The 25,156-nt window shown below is 42.8% G+C and overlaps 1 protein-coding gene across 1 annotated transcript in view; it reads left to right on the forward strand.

Moving 5' to 3' along the window:
- PDE5A (phosphodiesterase 5A) overlaps window positions 1–25,156 on the forward strand; it is a 130,846-nt gene that overhangs the window by 12,486 nt on the left and 93,204 nt on the right. The window contains exons 3-4 of the mRNA XM_075543866.1: window positions 21,557–21,628; window positions 23,728–23,817. Of these exons, the coding sequence (XP_075399981.1) occupies window positions 21,557–21,628; window positions 23,728–23,817 (162 nt within the window). The remainder of the gene's footprint in view (window positions 1–21,556; window positions 21,629–23,727; window positions 23,818–25,156) is intronic.

Raw genomic sequence — 25,156 nt, forward strand, 5'->3', positions numbered from 1 at the left:
TAGATGGAACAAGGTTTTAGTGATACCTAATATGTTTCTAAAAACTGATGAAGCACAGGAAGTTCTCACTAGTGTACTCAATGATATGCCAGGAAATTTGGACAGCAGCCACCTGGCCAACCAACAGAAAGAGTTCCATGTTTGTGCCCATTCCAAAAAAAAAGTGATCCAAGAGAAATGGAAACAATCAGAGTATCATTCATGTCACATGCAAGTAAAATTTTGCTGAAGATATGTCAAAAATGGTTGCAAAATTAAGAGGATTTTCAGGTTTAAACATCTCAGTTTCTCATTTGCCTCCTCTTCTCACAAAGTAAGTTTCAGCTAATGAAAATGTTCAGGAATTCTTTCTACTAATGTCTTAAACAAGTTCAGTAGATTCACAGATGATTTTTAGAAGGCAGAACTACGTGTTTCATCAGTTATGTGTCAGAGGAGTTGGGGAAATGATTTTTTTTGGGGGGGCAATTTTTTTTTGCAGTCTATTTCCTAAAAGAATGGGGCTAATGGGTACAGTAGATAAAAAACACTGAAGATGCTTGAGGAGGCTAGAGATTGATTTTGGAAAGGTCAGCGAGCTACTGGTAGGGGCTGGGGAGTAAATAAAGCGAACAAGTAAAGGGAGCTAACAGGCGAGAAGAAAGCTGGTCAGGCTGTAGATGAAAGAACTTTTGTCATTGCATGTCGCCGATTCTGACTCCCAGCAGTCTTGCTAGGATCACAGTCCTAGTGTGCGACCTTCTCAGCGACACGGGCCAGGTGTTTTCTTCTGCTGCGCATCTGGAAAGTTCCAACTCTCAACTCTGGTTAGAGGCTGAGCATTTCACCATCCTGGCATTAGGGCTCCTGAGACGTTCTGACCTCAGGATCATAAGATAGGGAAAGAGGATTAAAGAAAATTCCACTAAGGACGACGGCTGCAGTCAGCTCCCGATCCTGTTAGCATTTTCCTGGTAAACTGAAGCACACATCTAAATGGCTGCTGAGTTGTGGAAGGAGGGCACCTTGGTGGATTCAGTGTGACTCCCAAAGATGGACACAAGGAGACTTGTGCGTACGCCACTCTGCTGACAGACTGTTAAATCAAGCAGAGACCGAGGGAGTGGGGTCCCTGTAGCCCTTCTCTTCCGTGCTTTATCTGCGGGACAAGTCCTCTTTAAGATGTTAAAAAGCGAAGGTGTCACTTTGATGCCTCTGATATTTCCATGCAGATGAAAGCTGGATAATGAGTAAAGAAACTGAAGAATGGATGCTTGGAATTTTGTTGTTGGCAAAGAATATCGAATATACCATAGACTGCCAAAAGAACAAATAAGTCTGTCTTGGAAAATGTATAGCCAGAATGCTCCTTTGAGGGGGAGATGGAGAGATAGCCTGTCATGTGTTTGGACATCTTATTAGGAGAGACCATCATGCTTGCTGGATGAGAGGGTCAGTGGAAGGGGAAGACGCTCAACGAGAGAGATTGGCGCAACGGCAGCAACCAAATGTAGCAATGATGGTGGGGACGGCACGGGATCAGGCAGTGCTTCAGTTTGTGCCACATCCCTGTGGCCGTGGGTGGCCGACTTGGTGGCACCCAACAACCATAAGAGGGATTCATCCAGTAAGCAAGCAGTTGTGCGGAGGCTGGGGAGTTACAAGACCTCATCTCATGCATCACCTTAATCTGGGCCAGTCTATTCCAGAAAACCATGATACTCAGGAAGAATAATGAAAAAGCCTTCACATCACTGTTTGTGAACTTCTCAGGTTGTTATTCCGTTTCTGTCTGACAGTTGCTAGATTGGTCAGACCTGGATATGTGGACCAGTTTTTATTTTTGTCACTTGGCCTAAACATTTCGGTAACCAGACAGGATTCTTTTATGTTTAGTAAAGAGCGCAGGAGAATTCAACACTTTCCGTCTGTGCTCTGATGGCCTATTTCTAAATGCTATCCTGCTTGAAGTACTGCTCATTGCGTGACGTGGAGTAAATGAATGTATTTTTAGGGCCTGCACCAATGTAACCCACCGACATTCCGAGCTCTTGATCACATTCCTAAGGTGTCATTCAGTGCCTGCTGAATTGTCCCTGGAGACCATTTAGAGGAAGTGTGAGGAGGGGCATTACGGAATAAAGCAATTTCTCTGCAAAGTTCTTACTGATCGGAATGGGACCATTCTGTTTTATATATAATGCCTTTCATTGTAAGCAAGGGGCCCTGGTCCTGTAGTGGTTATGTGTGGGGCTGTGATCTGCATGTTCGGCCTCTTGGAAACCACTAGTAGCTCCCAGAGAGAAAGACTGGGCTTTCTACTCCTGAAACCCACAGGGGGTGCTGTGAGTCAGCATTGACTCAATGGTAGTGAGTTTGTTTTTCTGTTGGTTTGTTCAATGTCAACTCCAGTTATTAAGTAGGAACCCGATTTGGAGACTGTGTTGAATTATTTTATTTATTTATTTAGTTTTGATTTTAACTTTTTTCTCTTCTTTTGATATCAACTTTGTTCTTTCTTTTGTAACTTTTCTATTGTAAATTAGATGAGAGTTTACATTTCAGATCACTATTTTTGTATCCTGTTTTTACTTTATCATACTTGTTAATATCCTTGTAATGCTTAGTGGGAAATATCACAATTAAATAATGTATGATACTTTTTTTACAATGTGAAAAAGGAATTTCTTTTAGATAAATATCTAGTTATCTGCATCTTCCTTTAAAACACTACCCCTGGAGATACTTGAAATACTGATTCCTTGTAGCATTGTTCTCAATTGGCAACAGATAGAAACAATTCAAGTGTCAATCCACAGATGAGTGGATGCACACAATGTTGCTCCTTCAAACAATGGATACTTCTTATCCAACCACAGAAAGAAGTGGCATTCTGATACATGCTACCATGAGGTGAACCCTAAACATCTCATTCTAAGGGAGGTGAAGCGACATAGTTTACCACTGGTGTGACATAACTAGAATAGGCAGGTGCAGAGAGAGAAGGCCTTGATAAAGCAGTTAGCAGGGACTGGGCGTTGGGCAAGAATGGGGAGTGTGTGCTGCAGGGATCCTGAGTGTTTGTCTGCAGCGATGAGAACTTCAGAAGTAGATCCCGGGGATGACTGCACAATTGCTGGGTGTAATTAATTAATGCCACTGAACTATAAAAAAAAAATAAAAATAAATAATGGGAAAATAAAGTCCTGAAGAGATTTCTTTTAAAGTAGCAGCTAATTTAATGCGATGTTTATGGTACTCTGAATCAGATTTACTGCCTCCTCAAGATCATTGTGTCACCCTGATTTGGAAGAAAAACAAGTCGTTAATAGAGTCAGATGTTTAATTCAAACTGCAGTGGACAAAAGCGAATGCTTCCTCGACTTTGAACTTTGGTCCCGTGTCTGTCCATTTGAAAGACTCTTGTTTTGTCTCATCCATTTCTCCACCAAAATTGTTTGAGATTACCCTTGCGCTTATTTGCCTGCAGTACTCTCTCTTGTGGCTTTGCTTTAGGAACAGAAGTGTTTTTGCAGTCTCCCCTTGCCTCAGATGTGATGTCATGCCCCGTGATGCCAACCTCACCCCAGACACTGCCCTTTCAATGCTAAACAGATATATTTTATGAAGACGACAGGAACCATTTTTCTAAACCTGCTCATTTAAAAATAGGCGTCTCATTAATTTCTCCTACATTATCTTGTTTTGACAAATAATTATGGAATCGCTACATTTGTGGAGCCATGATCTAGGCAGTGAGGATATTGTTCAAAATCGGGGGGAAAGTAGACCGTATACAACAAAAAATTAGGTATCAGTACAAAGAGTCACGATAAATGTCAATGAGTTGAAGATTCAGCATGCGAATTCAAAGGACAGAGACTGTGAATTGGGGGAACTAGAGCACTTGGAGAAGAGGGAGATCTGTGGGTTTATACACCCAAACCTTGATGTATCCCCCTTCCAATTTTAAGAAGAGAACTGCATCAAGGTGGCCCCTGGTAGTTGGTTTCCATGAGAGGAGGCAGAGTGAATCCTGCCTATGACCTTGTGCTCACAGTGTCAACGAGGACGTCCTTGCATTTTATGAGCTTGGAAGACCCTCAACAAGATGGGTTGGGGAGTGACTCAAACATGACAGTTGTGCAGATGGACAAGACCAGGCAGTGCGTCCTTCTGCTGGGCCCGGGGTCACCGTGAATTGGAACCCGCTCGACACCACCTACCAGCTGCAGTGTCAACAAGCTGGGAATAGATCGACTTTTTAGTTTTATGTGAAATCTTTTAATTCTGAGTCAAACTAGGTGGAAGTAAACAAGGCTTAATCATAGACTGTCGGTTGACCTAGCTCTATTTTAGTCGTTAATAAATGTCTGGCTATGTGTTGTATTTTTTTTTTACTTATAAATTGTTCATTGCGTCTATTCCTTTGGAATATTCATTCTTGCAGCTCTGTTTTAGAACTAGAACTAAAACAAGTGCTTTCTGGGTTCCATTTGTATGTATCTGTCTTGTTACGATGGTGGTAATTGTCCCCCCATCTTCCTTCCACATTTCCCTTTTAAGTAATAAGTGTACCTTATGGGGAAGCAGAGGATGACCATTTTCCTATGGGGGAAAAATGCTTCTTTGAAAAAAATGCATAGAAAGCATTGTGCTAATAGGCTAAATTCCTGAGACTATACTACTGGTCTAGAAAAAGGAGTGAATAAAATCTCAAGATGAAAGATTAAATTAGTGGTAGACTACCTCTACACAGGTGATATCTTATTTTTACTGCTCAGAACATTTGATTCACACTAAATGTTATGTTTTACCTTCACCGACACATTCAAGATAATCATCCCAGCATATAATTTTAATTTAATTTCTACTTTTAATTTTGAGGAACTTCACATAGGCCCTACTAATGAGTCTTCTCATACACATGTGAAAGTTGGACATTGAATAAGGAAGACTGAAGAAAACGATGCATTTGAACTGTGGCACTGGAGAAGAAGATAGAAAGTACCAGGAGTTGCTGTAAGGACAAAACGATCTGTCTTGGAAGAATAAGGCCAGTGTGCTCCTTAGAGGGAAAGATGGCAAGACTTTGCCCTACATACTTTGGATTTATTGTCTCCAGAGACCAGCCTTGAAGAAGGACATCATGTTTGGTAAAGTGGAGGAATCGTGAAAGAGAAGCCCTCCAGGAGATGGATTGGCACCATGGCTGGAAGAATGGACTCAGCCATAGGAACAGGTGTGAGGGTGGAGCAGGACCGGACCGTGTTTCCTTCTGTTGTGCCCGGGGCTCTATGGGTCAGAACTGACTCGATGGCACCTAACAACCACAACTACTTCCGATGAGTATTAGAGATCTAGAACCAATTGCAGATAAGAAAAAAGCTCTTCTTTGTGTAATAGCTGACCCAGATAAAATACTTTTGATGGTGATAATTAAATACCCTGCCTATGTTTTGGTTAAAGTGATGTCCCCAATAGAAGTCCAGTTCATGCATGTTCAGGTTTATTCCAAACGAACCATGTTTAAGCATGTTTTTGCAACCATTAGATGCCTGCAGACATCGTCTCTCAGTATTCACTGGTCATCCACTCCTTCTCACTCCAAACTCACCGCCATGGAGTTGATTGCCTCTCTGTTGATTGCCACCCTGTTGTTACTCTGTGGCACTGAGTCAGTTCCAACCCGGGGGACCCATACACAGCAGAGCAAAGCAGGGCCCGCTTCTGCACCATCTTCACAGTGCTTCCATGTCTGAAACCACGGTTGCAGCCACTCAGAGCAACCAACAGGTTGGCAAAACAAAATCAGTATGTTTTTGAAAATCCTTTTATTTTAAGGCAACCTAAGAGCCGAAGAGTTTTTTAATAGCAACCTCAACAGGTTGTCTGAAAGAAAGAACGCTCTATCAACACCGGTGGATTCCAAGGGGATCTTTTGATCTAGTTCAATTCAAGATCAGCTCAGAAGGTAATGGCAAGTCCTTTGGGGGATCCCAAAGGAATCATCTTAATAGATTTTCTTGGAGAACACAGGATGATCACTGGGGCTTGCTGTGAAAAAGTCTGAGAAATTTGTCTTGTTGGGAAAAGGGTCAGAAAGACATTGTTTCCATTATAGCAATACACCTGGTCATTCACGAGGCAAGGGCAGTCCTAGGGGGAATTTCCTTGGGAAACTGTGTCAGGTCCAGCCCACAGCCCTGGTATTGCCCTGGTAGATTTATGTTTATTCCCCAAACTCAAAGAACATTTAAGGGGATCATGATTTGAGTCCCTTTCTGGTGGGCTGTAAGTGCAAAGACACAATATACTCTGGGGAAGAGTTAAGAAGGAGAGGTTAAAAAACAGTAGCTTCACATTTTGATATTTGGTTTAATAGAAGTTTCTATGATTTTATAGCAATATCTCTCAACTTCATCCACATAGCCTTCAAAGATTTAGTGGAAAACATATTATCTTTTAATTCATTTTTTCCATGAATTTTTTTAATTCCCCTCATGTATGAAACATCTGTATTCATCTTTTATGAGCTAAGATCACATATGCAAAAGTGTTCTATACAGCGTGAAATACTCTGTAATGCTTCTTAGTAAGTCCTCTTAGTAAATATTCCTATTTGCTTCTCTTCTACCAGTGTGGAAACTAAAGTCTATGCTGAATTTAAATGAAAGAGCAAATGGTCCTGGTTTTATACAGCTTTTGATTGATCGAGCAAATAGTTTGGGAGCCACCCTTGGCCCATGTCATCTCTACAAGAGGGAAGAAAAATCCAGTTCCACATTTGCCCAAGGATAATTACTATGCGACAGAGGCCAGACACGCCACCATCCTCCCAACTCTTTTATTGTAGTCCGATAGCAACCATCCTTCCCAGTGTTTCTTAGCTCTGACAGATACTCTGAATGCCAGTCTCCTACCCAAAGATCTTCACTCAGCTTTCCTCCTCCCACGGGCAAAGAAACCCACTGCTCTGGCCTGTGGTCGCTTCTACTGTGTCTTCTCTGCAGAGGGATTTGGGACGAGCTCTTCTGGCGGTTCTTTCTTAATGGTCGTGATTCTCTCCTGCTTCCGAGAGGCGGCGTGTATGCCTGGCAGGATGGCTGGTGGTTTCAGGCGGCCGACCTTGCAGTTTGCAGCCCAATGAGTTACCCACTACACCAGTATGACTCCTGTCACAATTACAGAAAGAAAAGTCATAAGTGATTCAATTGCACCACATTGCTTGCTTTTTTTCATCTTCACCAATTCATAGTAGCAAAATATCTTCAACATTTGAGATCTGTTGATTTGTTGAAAAAAAATTAGTGATCATGAGTACCATCTTGATTATCTTTTGCATATTGACCAATTGTTCCAAACTTAGCAACATTTATTATTGTTCCAAAGTACAAACACTTGCAAATGTTTATCATTTCACAGTTCCTGTGGTTCAAGGGTTGCTTGGTGGTCTGACTCGGGGTTCTAATGGCTTTAACTTGCACTTGAGTATCCACTTCCAAGAGGGCTCACCGAGACGGTGGTTGGCAGAAAACCTTAGTTCCTTGTAATGCGTCCTCTCCAGAAGTTGAGTGTCTTCACAACTAACAGGTGACTTCCTGCAGAGTGAGTGGTTTGAGAGGAAATGAGCAAGAAGGAAGCAGCAGTGTCTTTGATGACTTAGTCTCTAAAGTTGCACACTGTCATGTATTGCGATATTCTGAGCTTTGGAAGCAGGCCATTAAGTTCAAGTCCAAAAAGGAGGATTAGGCTGTACCTCTTGAACTAAGCAGTGTCAATTAATTTGTAGAGGTCTATAGCACCGTCAGACGAACCAGTATGTTTTCAAGAATTATCCTCCTTAAAACGGGCCAGATGATGAGAGGAATTCTTGCTACTTAAGATACTGTTTTAAACTCATTCTTTTCCAAACTTTCATGTACCTCCAAATGAGGAATCACCAGAGGCAGCATCGACTGTCTTTGAAAAAAGAGGTGGCGGGTTGGTGTGTATACTTTAAAAAAAAAAAAAAAAAAAGGATCGGCATGCCTAGAGGAAAAAGAGGAAGTACAAAGTTAAAAGGGGAAGGCGGGGAAAACAGGAAGATATCTGCGCTTTCTAGCTGTTGCAAACGAGTAAAGGGCTTCAAAAATGTCTACTGTTTAGCTGTAAGTATTTGACTTTTTAATTGTGACAGAAAATGGTCGTTGGTAAATGTTTAATGTATCTTTCTGCACCGTTTTCTGCTTCCACTGATGAAGCAGGAGCAGAGGGAGAGGGAACCAGTCTGCTACTTGGAGACCATGTTTGCTTGCCCAGCAAATGGAGAGAGGGAAGGTCTTGGAGATAAGGCCGTGGTGGGGGTGGAGATGGGGGACCATCAAGTAGTCTGAGGACAAATTGAATTCAATGGTAATGGCATTTCTCACCAACTTGGAAGACCCTTGTGTAAGTAGGCAAGGCAAGACAATGAAGAATTTATCTCAACTGCCATACAAAGGAGACACTCATGTTTGCTTGTTTTTAAAGATCTCTTCCCTGTGTCTTATTGACCATGCAAACTGTGTGGATGATAACGGGTTATGGATAACATTGGGGAGAATGCACATTTCAGAACATTCAATTGGGCTCGCGTGGAACCTGTGTGCAGACCAGCAGACAGTCACTGGGAAATAACAAGGGACTGCTGCGGGCGGGGTTTCAAAATCAGGAAAGCTGTGCATCGAGCTACCAGATGCATGCGTTCCGTCTTCGCGCCGAGTGGTAGAATCTGTGAAACCGGACTGGAGGGAAAAGAAGGTGGCATCAGGACTGAAGGCAGACTCATTCTCAACCTGCTGCAATGCAGAGGACACAACCTTGCTAGCTGAAAGCCCAAGGACTTGAAGCATTTACTGATGAAGATTAAAGACTGTAGCCTTCAGTATGGATCTCACAGTTCAACGTAAGAAAAACAAAAATCCCCACAACTGGACCATTGCAACGTTGAAATAAATGGAAAAGAATATTGCAGTGCTTGAGGATTTCATTTTACTCGATCCCCAGTCAACACCCGAACAAGAAAGACTGCAGAAGAACTCATGCCTTTGAATTATATTGACGATACCGTCAACTGCCAGAAGAACTAACAAATCTGTTTTACTCTCAGAATGCTATGACCAGTCTCTGGAGAAGGATATCGTGCTTGGTAAAGAAGAGCTACCAAAAAGACATGAAGACCCACCGTGAGATGAGATGGATAGACACCTTGGCTGTTACAATGGGCTCAAACCTAGCAACCACTGTAAACATGGCACAGAACTTGGGAGTGTTTTGTTCTGTTAAGTCATTACGAGTTGGAACCAACTGACTGGCACTTAGGAACAACGAGAATCTGTGTCCACAGCATAAATGCTGAACCATTGTCTCTTTAATCCCTGACTACATGGGTCTAACCAGACACACATAGGTTGGCACTTACTAAATTTTGAACATTGAATTTCATGTGTATTCATACAGATAGTCTATACCCACTGCTCACTTAGCAAGTCCAGGTCAAGTCCATAAATCTGATATTAGCCCATATGTCTATTACCAGTCTATAAATTCTTCTTCAGACTCATGCAGCCATGCACTGATGCCGAAAGCAGGAAGAAAGATCACAGGCTTGTGGATCCAGGGGCAGAAGCAACATCTCAGTGTTGGCGTGGGGTTCCATGTGGCTCTTCCAGCTCCAGGGCTCAGGTTCCATCAGAGGTCTCCATGTGGCTTGTCAGCTGGAAGAGAGGCCGCGTGTCTGCGTGTATCTGTCCTCCACTGAGCTCTTTATCTCCTTGGAGCCTCTAAATGAGGTCATCAAGCTGCAACCTGATTGACAGGCTAGACTCCACCCTTTCTCAAGTTGCCAGTAGATTACGTAACTGCCACAACATGTAAGTGGGACTTTCTTAGGTGCGCCTAATTGAAGAAAATAACCATTATCCTTCTTCCCTGCTCTGCTTTTACCTCAGCACGCCAGCCCTTAGTCACCACCTGACATCCTGCCTGTTGATTTACTGGGTTGATTTTTGTGTGTCTCCTCTTTCCGATCACTGCTACATGTATGTTGATACAATCTCACAGGGCTCCAGGCACTCAGTTCAACTCTAATAAACAAAGTGTCTTTCAACTCCGGTTAATACTAACGTTTAATTTTAAAATGCCCTTCCACCCATTAAGTGTTTCAGTGTCTGGAACTTGCTTTCCTGCCCCCCTTGCTGTGCTGTTTCTCCTGTTTGTAGTGGGTGCACATTACGGGCATGCCCCCTTTACCCTGTAATTATCGGGAGCTTTTACCAGCACAACCTCTGCCAGGCTGTAATGACACAGGTCTGGTAGAAGCCCGGCCAGTGCTGGAACACACTTGACCCAGGCTCGTTGGAGTCTACATCCAACCAGAGTGTCCCGGGTGAGCCTGTGCTCGGCAGGCCAGCACCTGGCAGGACTCAAGTCACCTCCCGTAACACAAATCTTCGTTAGTAAGTGGATCCAAGGCTCAGGAAGGACGTCTGGGCAGTGTCACGTGCAACAGTGAGCACAGAGATGGGATTATTCTATTTACCAAGTATGACTCTTACAATAGATCATAAGATCACAATTTCTGAAATTGTAATTTTGGACTTAGTCCCAATTAGGCGGAGAGGCAGGGTGTGACAAGGACAATCTCCAACTTGGAAGTAAACAGGAGTGGATTCTGGGTGCTAGCAGGGAAGCTGTGTGGCCCCTCTGTGCCACTGGGGTCTCGTCTGCAAAGTTTCAACTTGAAGTCCAAGTGCACAGGGTGGTTTTGAAAGTCTTAATGACACAAGGAAGGTGACAGCGACCAGCATGGGGGCTTCTGAAAATGATTAGTTGATCCTTTTGAGAATGCTTGCAAGGCCAGGCACATGGAGGAATGGAACGTTAAACCTCAGGAACGTGCCCTGCCAGGGGAAGCATAGCAGGCTCTTCTCTGTTATGTAACCTTTGTGTCCCTGGCAGTTTGTGGAAGCCATGTAAGAAAACAGGGCTCACAAGGCCTATGTGCTGTTTTGCCTCAAGAATGATGTTCTGTACCAAGGTCCCAGGACTGGTAGGTTAAAGACTTTGTGTTCCTACTGTAACTGCCACCACACCAGCCACTACTGATGGCAATCCCATGTATGAGGAGGCCTCAAAACACTCATGGAAAAATGGAACGAAAAGATAATGGAACTGGGCCATTGCGAATCAATCAGAGGGCATTCGCTGGCTTATTTTCAGAAGTAGCTTGCCAAGCCTTCCTCCTAGTCTGTCTTAGTCCAGAAGCTCTACTGAAACCTGCTGAGCATCGTAGGTAACACACAGCTTCAACTGATGGATGGTGGCTGCACTTGAGGTCCCTCAACTAGAATTCAAGACCAGTTCTCCCTCACTAGGTGAAGGGTGACGATTTTACCACCGAACCAGCATCACCACAGCCCCTTAATCATCATTGCTTAAATGCTAGTGTGGCAGGGAGTTTAATACTTGGAAGGGAAGAGGAATATTTATTGTGTAGAAGGATGAGAATAAACACTAGCATCAAGAAGTATGTCCAATGTCCCCCGGTCTGGCAGGACTCCAGTCTTAGGTTGGCTCCATTCCCACTGTGTACTTTGGGATAGGCTAGCTCCTGAAGGCCCACTGTCCTGGCCCATCTGGGGAGCATCCATTCTGCCAAATAGCACAGAACATATGATCAAGAACTTGGCCTGCTTCAGTCTTACTGAGATTGCTGGAAATTCATCTTGTCACCCACCATGTTCACATACCAGCAACACTTTATAAAATATAATTTTTAAACATTGAATTAAAATTCACATATCATGAAATGCACAGATCTTGATGTATACTTTATTTTGAGTAATATGTATGTGGGAATTGGAAAAGTTCCACTTTCTTTTCTTTTTTCTTTTTTTTTAAAACATTTTATTAGGAACTCATACAACTCATCACAATCCATACATGATCTTTTCATTAAATTTGTCTGTGAACTTTTTGAAACTCCCATATACTCCTGTGTTACTAAGAACCCAGTCAAGATGGATAGAACATTTCCATCACCCCAGTCACAGGCAACACCCACCAACCACAGGCAACACTCCTGGTTTCCATCCACATAGATTATTTTTGCCTTTGCTGGAAGATTCTACTTATTTTTGAGATGGTGTTATTAATTATCCACTCCCCGTCCCTGAAACTTAAGTTCATTTTTTTTAATATTACAAAAATAGATCTTGACAGTGAAAATGTGTTACAAGATGTAGAATCTAAATGAACAAAAAAATTTTACCAGCTACCTTGTGTCTGTTTTTTGAAGTTATAAAATGGAAAACTACATATTCCTTTTGATGAAAGCATGCAGAACAAGACAAGCAGAATTTTAAGGCTAAAGAATAAGCCTTCTAGAAAACCCCTGGGCTCCACGTTTCCTGCAGTTTAGGAATAGCTTAAGAAATCTGTATTTTCTACTCAGCTTGCTTTTCCGTTCCTTTCCTGGGAGGTGTAGGAGAAAGAACATAGACTTTGGAGCCAGTCCTGTCCTGTACCTGTGTCTACATATTTCTGTACTAGCCATTGAACCTCTCTGAACATCACCTTCCCCTTCTGACGTGGTAAAGGATTGAGTGAATAACAGATACAAAATGTCTGTCACATAACAGGTTCTCTCTACTTTTTTTAATGGCAAACTTTACCGTTACAAATTTCTCTCTCTCTCTTTTTGTACTAGGGATAGGTTTTATTTTTTTAATATGTTAAAGACACTTTCCATTTTTGATAGGTAGGTTTATTGTGCCAACTTGGACAGGAACATGTGGGATTAATCAGGTTACAGTTTGATTGGAGGCCAAACAGATAAATGGCTCTGCAAGGCCCTTTCTCTTGCTTTCTGGTGATGAGAGCGTGCTGGAGCATGGGTGATCAACCTGTGTGCTACACTATCTGTGGGCCAGGCCAACCTGTGGATCATGTCGCTAGAGCTGGAGGCTCCTTCAAGACCTGCTTCGCCACGCTGCTGATACATCAGCGTACACCACTACATGGCTTGAGTTTGGGGCTGGTGGATTCTGTAGCCCTACGTTCTTTTGTTTCTCTAGAAAACTCTGCCTAACACACCACTGATCATATGTTTCTAATGCCATCTCTCTTTAGGGTTCTGCTCTTAACATCTTCCAGCTTCTTTTAAACTTCCTTCAACTCGGCTGCCTCTTCTTAGACTTTCAGTTGTGAACACGGGTTCAAAACATTCCGTTCTCGTATTCGTTCTTGTTTTATCCCCCTAACCTAGGACAGTCGTTAAGCATGCTCTTCAGGGGATAACAGGAAATCTTATGTTGGGGAACAGTGCTTATCCATACTGATGGAGAAGACAGATTACAAGCAAATAAAGCCAGTCCTATCAGTCACTTAAAGGAAAAAAAAGGCCAAACCTTGTTTCTCCAAGGTGACCACCCTTCAGCTCATCTCCCTGGTTCAATCTTCAACCAAACATTAGACCCTGAAGAAGAACAGGAGCAGTCAGGAGATGTAAACGTGGTAGGCTGATCAACTACTTGAGATCCAAAGGGCAACCGTGTGGAAGGTTAGGGAGGGGAGAGGGAATGGAACAGCAACACCAGGAGGAAGTGGAGGGAGTGACGCTACACTGCGGGTGGCGGTCAGTGAGGGGAAACAAAATGTACGAGTTGTTGAAAAAACGGATTTGCTCTGTAAACTTCTACTCAGTTTAACAACTAAGAGTTTAAAAGTGGAGGGCTGTTTAAAATTGTCAAAGTTGTGCCTAAGCAACACAGAAGAAACCAATCTGATCAGTAATTGTTTTTCTTTTTTAATCATTGTTTTTCTTCCAACCCGTTTTATTAGAAACTCATCCAGACATCGTACCACTCCAGAGTTCAGTCGCATCAAAAAGTATTGTACGATTGCTATCAAAACAGTTTCAAAGCATTTTCTTCTTGATACCAGTTCCCTTTGACCTTCCCTCCCACCCAACCCCCCACTTCCCCTACTATCTTCTTCTGGAACCCTTATTCTAGTTGTCTATAGAGTCACCCATCCTGGGTTTCATATACCACAATACATAGAAAAATACCTAACAAAGATTCAAGAAGGCTACCCACAGTGACAAAATACAACAGAGATAAACCCCAATATGAAACTAGAGAGAGATATGATAAACCAGATCAAGCCACAGTGTATCAGAGGGGAGATCAAGTGACAAGGTTTAACCATTCAAGTCAGAGTTACCATTTTAATCTACTACAGTCATCTCTCCCATATGTTTGTCTGATAACCAGGCTATTCCCATCCCTCGATGATGGTTAGAGGGAAATCACCTGAGGCTTATTCCCTCTGTGGATCCGGCGAATGTATTTTGGGCTTCCACTGTCATCCATAGTTGTCTGCAAGCCAGAATCTCACACTTTAGGCTCTGACACTATTCCCCTCTTCTGCTCCGAATTCTATGATTTACAACCTTGGGTCACTGATGTTGGTGTGCTTCTTCCATGTGAACTTAGTTGACATCTCACTTAGATGACTGCTTGTTTGGAAACAAGCCTTTAAGACCCCAGATGGTATTTTATCTGATAGCCGGGCACCATCTAAATTTCTTCACCACATTTTGCTATAGCACCGTATCTTCTGTGTTCCTTTCCTGAGGGTGAGCCTGGAGCAGGGCTATGTCGTACAAACTAATTGTCCATAGGTTGGAGGTAGGATTCAGTGTGAGCCCCAAATTCACTCCTGAATAAGTGTTTTTTTACCTGCCTCTGGTTCACCTTAGAGACATTTTAAAAGATTACTCTTTCTCCCTAGTGTTCAGGAAAATACAAATTAAAGCCTTAATGAAATTCTGTTTGTACCCATCGTATGGAGGCACATTAAAAAGCCTGATGGTCCTGGGTCTGATTAGGAGAGAGGTTAAGGGAAAGCTCAGCCATGGTTGGTCGCCGTAGAAACCTTCTGCAATCCTTTTGGAGATTTCCTCAGAAAAACTTATTCTTGCACACAAAGCGGTATATAACAAGGAAAAAATTATAATAGCCTCATTCATTCCTCCTTTGGAGATTGGGGAAATACACTTTGGAATGAAATACAATGTTGTACATAAGCAAATGAACTAGAACTATATGAACCAATCTACGAAAAGAGTGGATATATTTTACAAGTTGCAAAATGATACATCTTATAAGGTAACATGACCTATTTGAAGCAAAGATATTATGCCTTGCTTATAGATTCACACGCTTGCTAAGAGTCTAGGATAGTGGTTGAATTGGGAAGAAGGTAAACAAAGTCTAATTCTCTCGTGTGTTTTTGTTTTTGAGAAAAGAAAGTTATTAACCATTAGTAATTTTTTTATCCATGAGTTTCAAAGCGTCTGCCCCGGGATCGGCAACATTTGGAAGCACCTGAGAAATTTTAGAAATACAAATTTCCAGTCCCGTCTCCCCACCCCCTGCCCCTGCCCCCCATGTACTTAATCCGACACTGAGAGCATCCAGCAAGCTGCTTCCCCAGCCCCCGGCGATCTCCAGGGTGTGCACCACGCAGTAGAGAAGAAGGATGACTCTGACAAACAGCCGGGGTGGGTCTGGAGGCCATTTTGCTGATGAAAGAAGTCAAACACGAGGACAAATAGGCCACTGCCTTCATGGAAAAGTCAAGGAGAGGCATCCACACAGAAAGCCCAGGGCGGGAGACAGGATAGAAAAGGTATATTGTGTGCCATCCAAGGTCACACAGACAGCACAGAGCAGTAGGACCATTTCAGGGGCCCTGAGAACAACTCGCACTCTTGCTCCCTCGTGAGCCTCCCCTGCCATGACTGCTCCTTTAAACAAATCAGTTCATTTGCTTTTCATTAAATAGCTGCTAACCGTAGCTTTTCCCATGCCAGTTTTCAAAGGGGACATGGCAGGTTTCCTGTCTGAGAAGCAAAGCTCCAGCGATGTTAGCTTCCGTAGCAGCGAGCCCATTCGCTTCTGCCCACCTGCTGGTATCTGTACCCTCAAACACTGGCAATCTTGGGGTTTTTTTTTTAAGGCACAAAGGAACCTACTCATATGCATTTTCTATTTCACCGGCATTTTCCACAGCTATTTGATCCTCAGAGGGCCGGCTGTTCTTTTAGCAAGGCAAAGGACCCGATTTGACTCTCACTGGGTAAGCAGTGCGGAATGTGACAGCTGGCAGCTTCAGGCCAGGTGATCATTGCCACAGGGAGCAATTTCTTCAAACAGCAACTGCCCCAGATACCTACCAAGGCTATGCATCATCCCAATCTATTTCCCCATTCCCCAGTCTGGAAGTTGCTTACGGTTGAGATTAAATGCAGGGAGAGGCAAGGAAGAGACTCAGCAGGTCTTGGCCACTCCTTTCCCTACCCAGTCAGGCGTCTCCGTGCAGACGGCAGGACTCTGGACTGTCTATAACCGGAGCCCACCACCACCCTTCGCTGGGAAAAAGAGAAGTTACTCCCATGCCAGGAGCCCCGGGAGCTCTATTCAACTTTTCTTTGACTCATTCGTTTATTCAGCCAAATATATTTGATTCCCCCCAATAATTGCCCACTAAATGCCAAAGCACATATTGAATAAGGAAGAATCGAAGCCTTTGGATTATCATGCATAAAATACTTAACCCAATGCAGTGCTGCTTTTAAATGTTATCCGCCCTGGATGGAGGCAGCATATATGTAATAGAATTTTCTGGCTTAAAAGGATGTGTGTGTCTGTTTATTACCAATTGTTTTAAGTTAATCATCCATTAAACACACCAATCTCTATTATATTACTCTATAAAGGCAGTTGATAAAGACACCAGTGAGAGACGTAATTGTTTGCCGGAAAGAATAGAAACCCCATTGTTAGAAGAAGTTGGTCTGTCAAGTTGCCAAATGGTGATGGTAAGGCTGTAGTCTATAAGGGGGGAAAAGTAAATGGAGCATTAAATATCTGGTCTGTAATCAGAGGATATATGGTTTTTAAGCAGGTGAGCAAGGCTCTGGTCATCTTGCCAGATTGAACAGATGCAGAAGATTTATAAGAATACCCTCCCAATCTAACCCCCAACCCACCATGTTCCAAATGGTAGAAATGGTAGATTAAATTTCACCAAAAATAAAATTGTATGTGTACTGCGTGTGAGAGGGAGAGAGAGTGAGGTGGCATAGTGGCTATGAGTTGGGCTGCTAACACAAAACCCACAAAGGTCAGTAGTTCAAAACCACCTGTGGCAGAAAGACGAAACCTTGTCCTCAGACAAGGACCTGTAGTGTCAGAACCCCATGGCCAGTGCCCTGCCCTTTAGGGTGACTGTGAGCTGAAATCGAGTCCAGGGCAGCGAGCTTGGTATTTCAGTGGATATATTATACATGTGTGTATTTAATGTGTATATATATTCCATATCAAGGAAGGGAAGACTAGGAACCAAAATCAAAGGGGAATCCACAGTCAGAAAAATGAGTGAAAGCCTTAGGAGAGGAGATGGGATAATTAGGGTGTGAGGTAGTATCGATGAAGAACACAGCTTTCCCCCAGATCCTGGATGCTTCCTCCCCCCAACTACCATGATCCGAATTCTACCTTGCAGGGCTGGATAGGGCAGAGGCTGTACACTGGTACATATGAGGGCTGGAGGTACAGGGAATCCAGGGTGGATGATACCTTCAGGACCAAGGGTGTGAGGGACGATGCTGGGAGAGTGGAGGGTGAGTGGGTTGGAAAGGGGGAACTGATTACAAGGATCCACATGTGACCTCTTCCCTGGGAGAGGGACAGCAGAGAAGGGGGGAAGGGAGACTCCAGATAGGGCAAGATATGACAAAATAACGATGTACAAATTACCAAGAGCACATGAGGGAGGGGGGAATGGGGAGGGAGGGGAAAAAAAAGAGGACCTGATGCAAGGGGCTTAAGTGGAGAGCAAATGCCTTGAGAATGATTGGGGCAGGGAATGTATGGATGTGCTTTATACAATAGATGTATGTATATGTATGGATTGTGGTAAGAGTTGTATGAGTCCCTAACAAAATGTAAAAGAAGAAAAGAGAAAAAAAATGATTAGGGCAAAGACTGTACAGATGTGCTTTATACAATTGATGTATGTATATGTATGAACTGTGAAAAGAATTGTATGAGCCCCAATAAATTGTTTTAAAAAGAAATGAGTGAAAGCCAAAAAAAAAATCCCAGCGGTTTCAAGGAAGTATGAGTTTTCAGGTATAGTAGTTTCAACCATCAAAAAAGTGGGGGGAAACCCCTTCAAGGTCATCGACTCAACTCTGACTATGGCGGCCCTATAGGACAAGGTAGAACTGGCCTTGTGAGTTTCCAAGACTCTAATTCTTTAGCGAGTAGAGAGCCTCATTTTTATTTTGCCCACAGAGGGGCTGGTGGTTTTGAGCTGCTGACCTTGTAGTTAGCAGCCCAGGGTGTAACCCAGTGTGCCACCTGGGCTCAGTGCTTGAGGTTAACATCCTCCTGATATGTTAGTTCCTGGCCGTGCCACATATGTGAGTGTCGTGGGAAAAGTTGACGAAGGAAAACCTGGATCTGGGAAAGTTCCTGCGTCGCAACTGGCCCCGACAGAGCCCCACCAGCAGCACCCACGGAGCTTGGCTGCAACTCAGGAAGAAGACTCAGAACAAGCCCCTTTGTCACACACAGGCATGGAGTTCGAATTCACACCCCTTGTGTAGAACAAGACAAACAGACTCCCCGTGGACCGACTCCTCATGACCCAGCACATGGGACCCCATGGAACAGCATCACCCGCTAAGACAAGCTCACAGTAACAACTAAAAACAATGTGACAGACCACTCACACTACAGGAGGGATGCAGCTAACAGGGGACCTTGTCTCCTGAGAACTGGATGTGGGAGAATATTGTGAAAGAGACTCTAAAATGTATACATTCTAAGAGATGACGCAAGACCAACAATTAAAGGGAAACAAGAAAGGAGAGGCAGAGTCTGTCAACAGCGACAAAGACAGAGGAAATCTAGACGTGAAGACTCATTATTGCATGAGCACCAAGTTAAAGGTGTCTGCAGCCTGCAGACATGGACTGCATGAGCTCATTGGCCCACACAGACTTGACCATAGCTCACATGACCCAAGCTGGCCAACTTTTATTTCTTTTGCACAATTTTATGTCAAAAAATACATCATGCAGATGATTTTCGTCACCCCTCTCCCCTTTCTTTGTCTTGACTTTCACTGTCCATTTGTGGTAATACAATGATAGTCTAAAATATTGAGTCACTTTCATTAGTGGTCACTTAATAAGCAGCTGAGCTTTTGTCCATCACTGTTTTTGAGTGAACAGGACCTTCCTGATTCTGCTGGCTCACACAGTCCGGGGTACAAATAGCTTATCAATCTGGGCAGCTTCTGCTGTTTGGTTATCTAAGGAGGTTTCAAAACAACATCTACCGCTGTTTTAAACTCAATCATCCGCAAATGAAGACAAAATGTAGGTCTTATGCTATATATATATATATATATATATATATATATATACTTTCATACCAAAGGGAACCAACTTTTGCCAAGGGGAGGAAGGGAAGATGAGACAATGGATGAGACTGTTGACCATCTGACCTTGTTGAAATGGAAGCCGTCATCCGCCAGAGGGAGGAGAGAAATCCGAGTGTGTGCTCGGTAAACTACTAGGGACTTGGTGAGCGGTTTCAGCCGTTGAATCCAAAGTTAATGTATCTAAAATGTAAACCACGACTCACTTTGCAATAATAGAATACTCCTCAATGTCAAATAAAGTTAAATGAAATTCAAGTCGTTCTGATGGAAGACTCTTGTTTAAAAGTCCAGACTCACATGCTGCCCTTGCTGAGGCACTTCCCCATTTGCCCATATGAAGCGCCCCTTCGGTGCTGCCAGCAATCTGTGGGCATGTGTGTCATCAAACTGTGCCACTCTACTGTGCTGGAGCTGCCGGAGCAGGAGCACACATTCTCGAGTCTGAGTGTCTGTCGCTACTTGGCACGTTGCCGTCCCCGCGTTGTTTGTCCAGTGGATGGATGGATGGATGGATGTGTGGATGGATGGCATGGCCACATGGATGAACACTACTCAAACCTTTGGTATGTTGGCACCACCATATATTAGATTCCATTGCTCCTCGAGGAGCTCTTAATTATATTTTATTTTTTTTAATCATTTTATTGGGGCTCTTACACAATCTACACGTGCATCAATTGTGTAAAGCACACTTATACATTCATTGCCCTCATCATTCTCAAAACTCTCGCTTTCCGCTTGGGCTCCTGGAATCACCTCCCGTTTTTCTTTCTTTTCTTCTCAATTATAGTTCAAGGGAACATGCCTATTCACAAACCAGACATTGTTGACACTGGACCAGTTTGCCTAGGTCCTTAGCCATTGAGATTGGTGCATCTGAAAGGCTGTTAGCTCTTCCCAAGAGCTGAAGATTATGTGAAGAATCAGAGAGAAACCAAGTCCTGGATTGTGGGATAGTTCTGCTTTGTATGCCCATCCCTTTACTCTATATTTGAAAAAAATAAATGTTGGGGGGGGCGTGGCATGTTTGAGAGCATAAAAGCCTCTCAAAGAAGAATATATTTTCTCTCTCCCTGTTCTCTGATCCCAGAGGGGAATGTTATACTCCTTCCTTAAAGTTAGGGGATGCGAGTAAGCTGAGAGGCTAGAAAGCAAAGATGAAAGAAACATCCACACAAAATTAAGGACGCCATGTTCTCAGGATGGATCCATTTAGGAGCTATCAGTGTATGCCACTGATACTAAATTGCAGGACAGGATGAATAGAATTTAGAATGTGTAAGTGGCATAGAAGAGGCAGAAGTGAATTGAAAGCCTTTAAATAACACTGCAAGCTAGAGTTGGAACTCAGTAAGTATGTAAAGCACACTTTGCAGCAGAAAAGAAAGTTCTGAAAGCCTTGTAAAACCTTTTTTGAAACCTGAGGCCTGTTTGCAGAGTTAAACTTAGTCTCTTTAAGGCAGCGCTTATCTTCAAGATGCCTCTCGTCTGTTTGAAATAAGTCGTAGACTGCTAATTCTGATTTTGATTTTCTTCAACCACGAGCCTCATTTTTTGAAAATGAGTCTATTGAAGGTAAAAGACTATTCAAGTTTCTAAAGCAGTAAATCTAAATCCCTACAATAAGAATTCATTTTAATATCTGTGATTGGTCACTGGGTTCAGTGTCATTTTTAGTAAAAGAGCATTTGCCTTTTTTTCAAAAATATTATATGTTCATCTTACATATTTTGTCATGTAATGGGAATCTGGAGTTTGTTTTTAATCAAGACCTGTAGGGAATATTCCTTTCAAATGTGGGTGCCAATAATTTATTCAAGATGCAGGTGAAATCACAAAATCTCATAAAGTTTGAAGCCCAAGGAATTAGTTCCTAAATGGCATAGAAATAGGGGTTTTGTTTTCATTTTGTAAAGCAGTGTGATTTAAGAGCACGTGTAATTACAAGTTCTTCTGTAGATGCTCTTTGGTGAGTCTGTAGCGAAGCTTTCCGTTAAAATAACACTGACTGTTTCTTTCTTTCCCTTCCCAGGTTGTTGGTGTAGCTCAGGCCATCAACAAGAAATCTGGAAATGGCGGGACATTCACTGAAAAAGATGAAAAGGTACCGAACCTGGGTCTGGGGTGGTGTCAGTTTATGAAGAAGTTTTCTTTTCATGTGAAAGCCAGTTACTGTTGGGATGAGCTCATCTCACAGCGGCCCCCTGTGTCAGAGAACGGAGTTCCCTGGGGTTTTGATGGCTGGTTTTGTCAGCGATCACTCACCAGACTTTTCTTCCAAGGTACCTCTGTGTGGACTTGGAACTTCCAACCGTTCATTTCTCCACCAAGCATGTTAACCATTTGTACCACAGATACCCCTCTTTTTGTAGACCTATGGAATTAGCTAAATTCCTGAAAATGTTGGTTATGAAATACCCCTGGCTAAAAATTCGCTGACATTTTGGGAAGTTCATATTTGCTGTCACTAAACATTAAGTGCTTGACTACTAACTGTGAGGTCAGCGGTTCAGAATCACCCTGGGTTTACAGTCATGGAAGTGCCATTCAGAATGGCTCTGTGAGTTGGAATCAACTCTATGGCAATGGATTGGGGGTTCAGGTAGTACGATGCTGCCTTGACTAGAAGGTACCTCCATTCATCCAGTCCTACTTCTCCAGCAGACACCTCACACCCTGCCCCTGTGCAGCCAGGTCTCACCGGGGTGGTGTGCATGCAGGGGCCACACAAAAGGTGGCTCCAGGTCTTTCAGTTGTCCCATCTACCTTTCCTCGCTGCTGTAAAGACGTTCACCCTGAAAGTAGGAACCCCGCAGGCACTACAAGCTCAGAACTCCGTGGTGGCTAAAAATTGGAATTGGTGCCTCGTGAAGCACATTTCAGGCTGTTTTATAAGCTCTGCACACAGACGGTGGGGCGCCAAGGTGCGAACTCAGGCTGGATGATGTGGATTGTGCTGCAGAAAGAACTGCGGTCAGCACTCTTTTATGACCCGTCTCCAACTCCAAGCCGACAGCCTTTCCGGGACTGAGCCTGTTTATAACTTCATTCTGTCAGTAGATTTTATTATTGCTCCTACCGAACCTGCCATTCTATGTTTATCACAGAGACCGCTGACTTCTCTCTTGTCCACGTCCATTGCCATTGCTGCTGCTCCCTGCTGAAAATTCAGAGGAGCTTTGACTCTGGAAAGCGTTCAAAGGGGACAGACAGTGTTATTTTTGTCTCCGTGTTGTAGGCTGGATTGGCACTTAGGTTGGTCTCCATATTTTAATTGCTCCGGAATATAGAAAGGGCCTTTTAAAATCAGAGTGTTAGACATCTAGCCTCTTTTTCTATTAATGGCACTAGAGAATATTTGGTGGGAAAACATGGTTCCAGATTGACTTTATGTTCTATTATGACTTATTTTCATAATAAATGGTATAAATCCCTCTTAAATGTATTTACATATTCTTTTTGGCTCTATCCACATTTGGCAAGATGCATTAGTAATTGTAAATGTAATACTGTAGAGATGTATTTTAATCAGTGGTTAACATAACTGAACACATGACCCTAAGATAGTACATTAATGTTTAAAGTAGCGTATTTAATGGTAATAAAATATTTGAAACTTTATGTGAGGCTTCGTCTCTATGGTATTAAGATTTGGATCTATGGCAAAACCATTCGTCATATATTACCAGAGCAAATGAAAGTTCATATAACTTGTTAATAGATTATTGGCAGTAACACTCACCGCCATCAAGTCGTTTTCAACCATAGCACAAGTTGAAATCAGCTCAATGTCAGTATTATCGCCAACATTCTATTGACCAGTTACATGGACTTTCATCTGCCCCTCTTCTACGTCTTGCATAGTCTCCACAGCGATTCAAGTCTTAGTGCTGTGCAAAGAAGATACCAAATTTTCCACAAAGTAAATTGCCACTGTAAATTACGTGAAGAGACCTGCATTTTAGTTCCATTTTTTCCTCCTTATTAATTTGTTCCTATGACTTGTCCTTGAGGCAATAGGTTAAGACTTGCCATCTGCTAGTGGCGCTGGGTAGCTAACATTTGCTTTGGCTCCATTCCTAGTTTGGCAGGCAGAACATCTTTGGCTTTTGATATGTATTTTGACTCTAAATATTTTTGGATGCCTTTTGTGTTTTGAGACCTGTCACTGGACAGTTTTATGCTTGCTCACCTGTTTTCTAGGACTTCGCTGCGTATTTGGCATTTTGTGGAATTGTGCTTCATAATGCTCAGCTCTATGAGACTTCACTGCTGGAGAACAAGCGGAATCAGGTAAGGCCTTTGATTACCAATGAAGCATCGAGCCATCTTTTTCGAGCACTGTTAATGTTTGCATCTAAGTAATATGTGCATGTGATTAAAATTCCAGGTAGGCTCAGAGTCTGTATTTCTCCTGTTATTTGACTGTTTCCCTTCCTCTGTAGTCCCATTTCCTACTTCCCACCTTTGGCTGCACTGTCCCTGGTTGGCAGCATTCGACTCTCTGACTTCCTCCATCACCTGCATGCCATTGCCCTTATCTGAGCAGACTCATTATGTCAGTGTTTCAAGTTACTGTCTGGGTTGCTTGTGTGATGTTAAGTAATATAATAAATTTATACACTTATAATACACTTCTGCGTTTCCTTCTTGCCCTTGAGACATCATCCCTTGATTTCATACTTTTATCAGAGGAGATCTTAGTATCTCTAAACTTCACTTCAGTTCTTCTTCCCAACTAAATATCTCGTCCCTGCTCATCAGGACTTGTTTGCTTAAATGATTTTGGTTGATAAAATAATAGTTTGTTCTATAATCATAAATAAATTTCTTAAAGTTGAAGTTTTAAAGAAGTTTTATGATTGGTCTCTACATTTTGGTTCACATGACCTTTGTGGTGTAGCTTTCTTAATCATTCTGTTGTTTCTCTTTGTCTTAAAGATCTACAAATTGAGGTTCTCTAGCACCCCTTCCCAGCTGAACTATTTTTCCCTCTGCCTATTGAACACGGGAGCCCTGGAGGCCTGGTGGCTACCTGCTAACAGCAAGCTCAGCAGTTTGAAACCCCCAGCTGCTCTTTGAGACAAAGATGAGACTTTCTATTCCCATAAAGAGTTCCAGTCTTCTGAGACAGGGTTAGTTAGTTCTACCCCGGCCTGTAGGATCCCTCTGAGTCGGAATTGACTCTGTGGCAATGAGTGTTTAAATTGTTTCAGTGGCACAGCTGTCATCTTACAATGTTCCGTCAGTGTTTAGTAGAAGCATTCCACTGTGGTCTGGATCCCTGAAAATGTCTTTCTCGGTTTACTCTCACTTACTGCTGCTGCGCTCAGTTAACAGCGTGAAGGAGAACGTTGACGAAGTGGGTGCTGTGATTCCTTCCATGCCTGAAAATGTCTGTTGTAGCGTCCGACCAGTTTGGCTGAGTATAAAACTCCTAAGTTAAAAATTCACCTTTTCGGAATTCAAAGACAGTGGTTTTTCAGTCTTCTAACTATGATCTATATCATTCTAATTACTGGTTCTTTGTAGGTTTCTGTTAGTGTGTGTGTGGGGGGGTGTGTTATTTTTGTGTTGTCTGTACGTTTTTTTCTGATTATCTATCTTTGCTTTCACAACTTAATTTCACAAT

This window comes from Tenrec ecaudatus, chromosome 3 (genome assembly GCF_050624435.1).
Source record: "Tenrec ecaudatus isolate mTenEca1 chromosome 3, mTenEca1.hap1, whole genome shotgun sequence".
Lineage (NCBI taxonomy): Eukaryota > Metazoa > Chordata > Mammalia > Afrosoricida > Tenrecidae > Tenrec > Tenrec ecaudatus.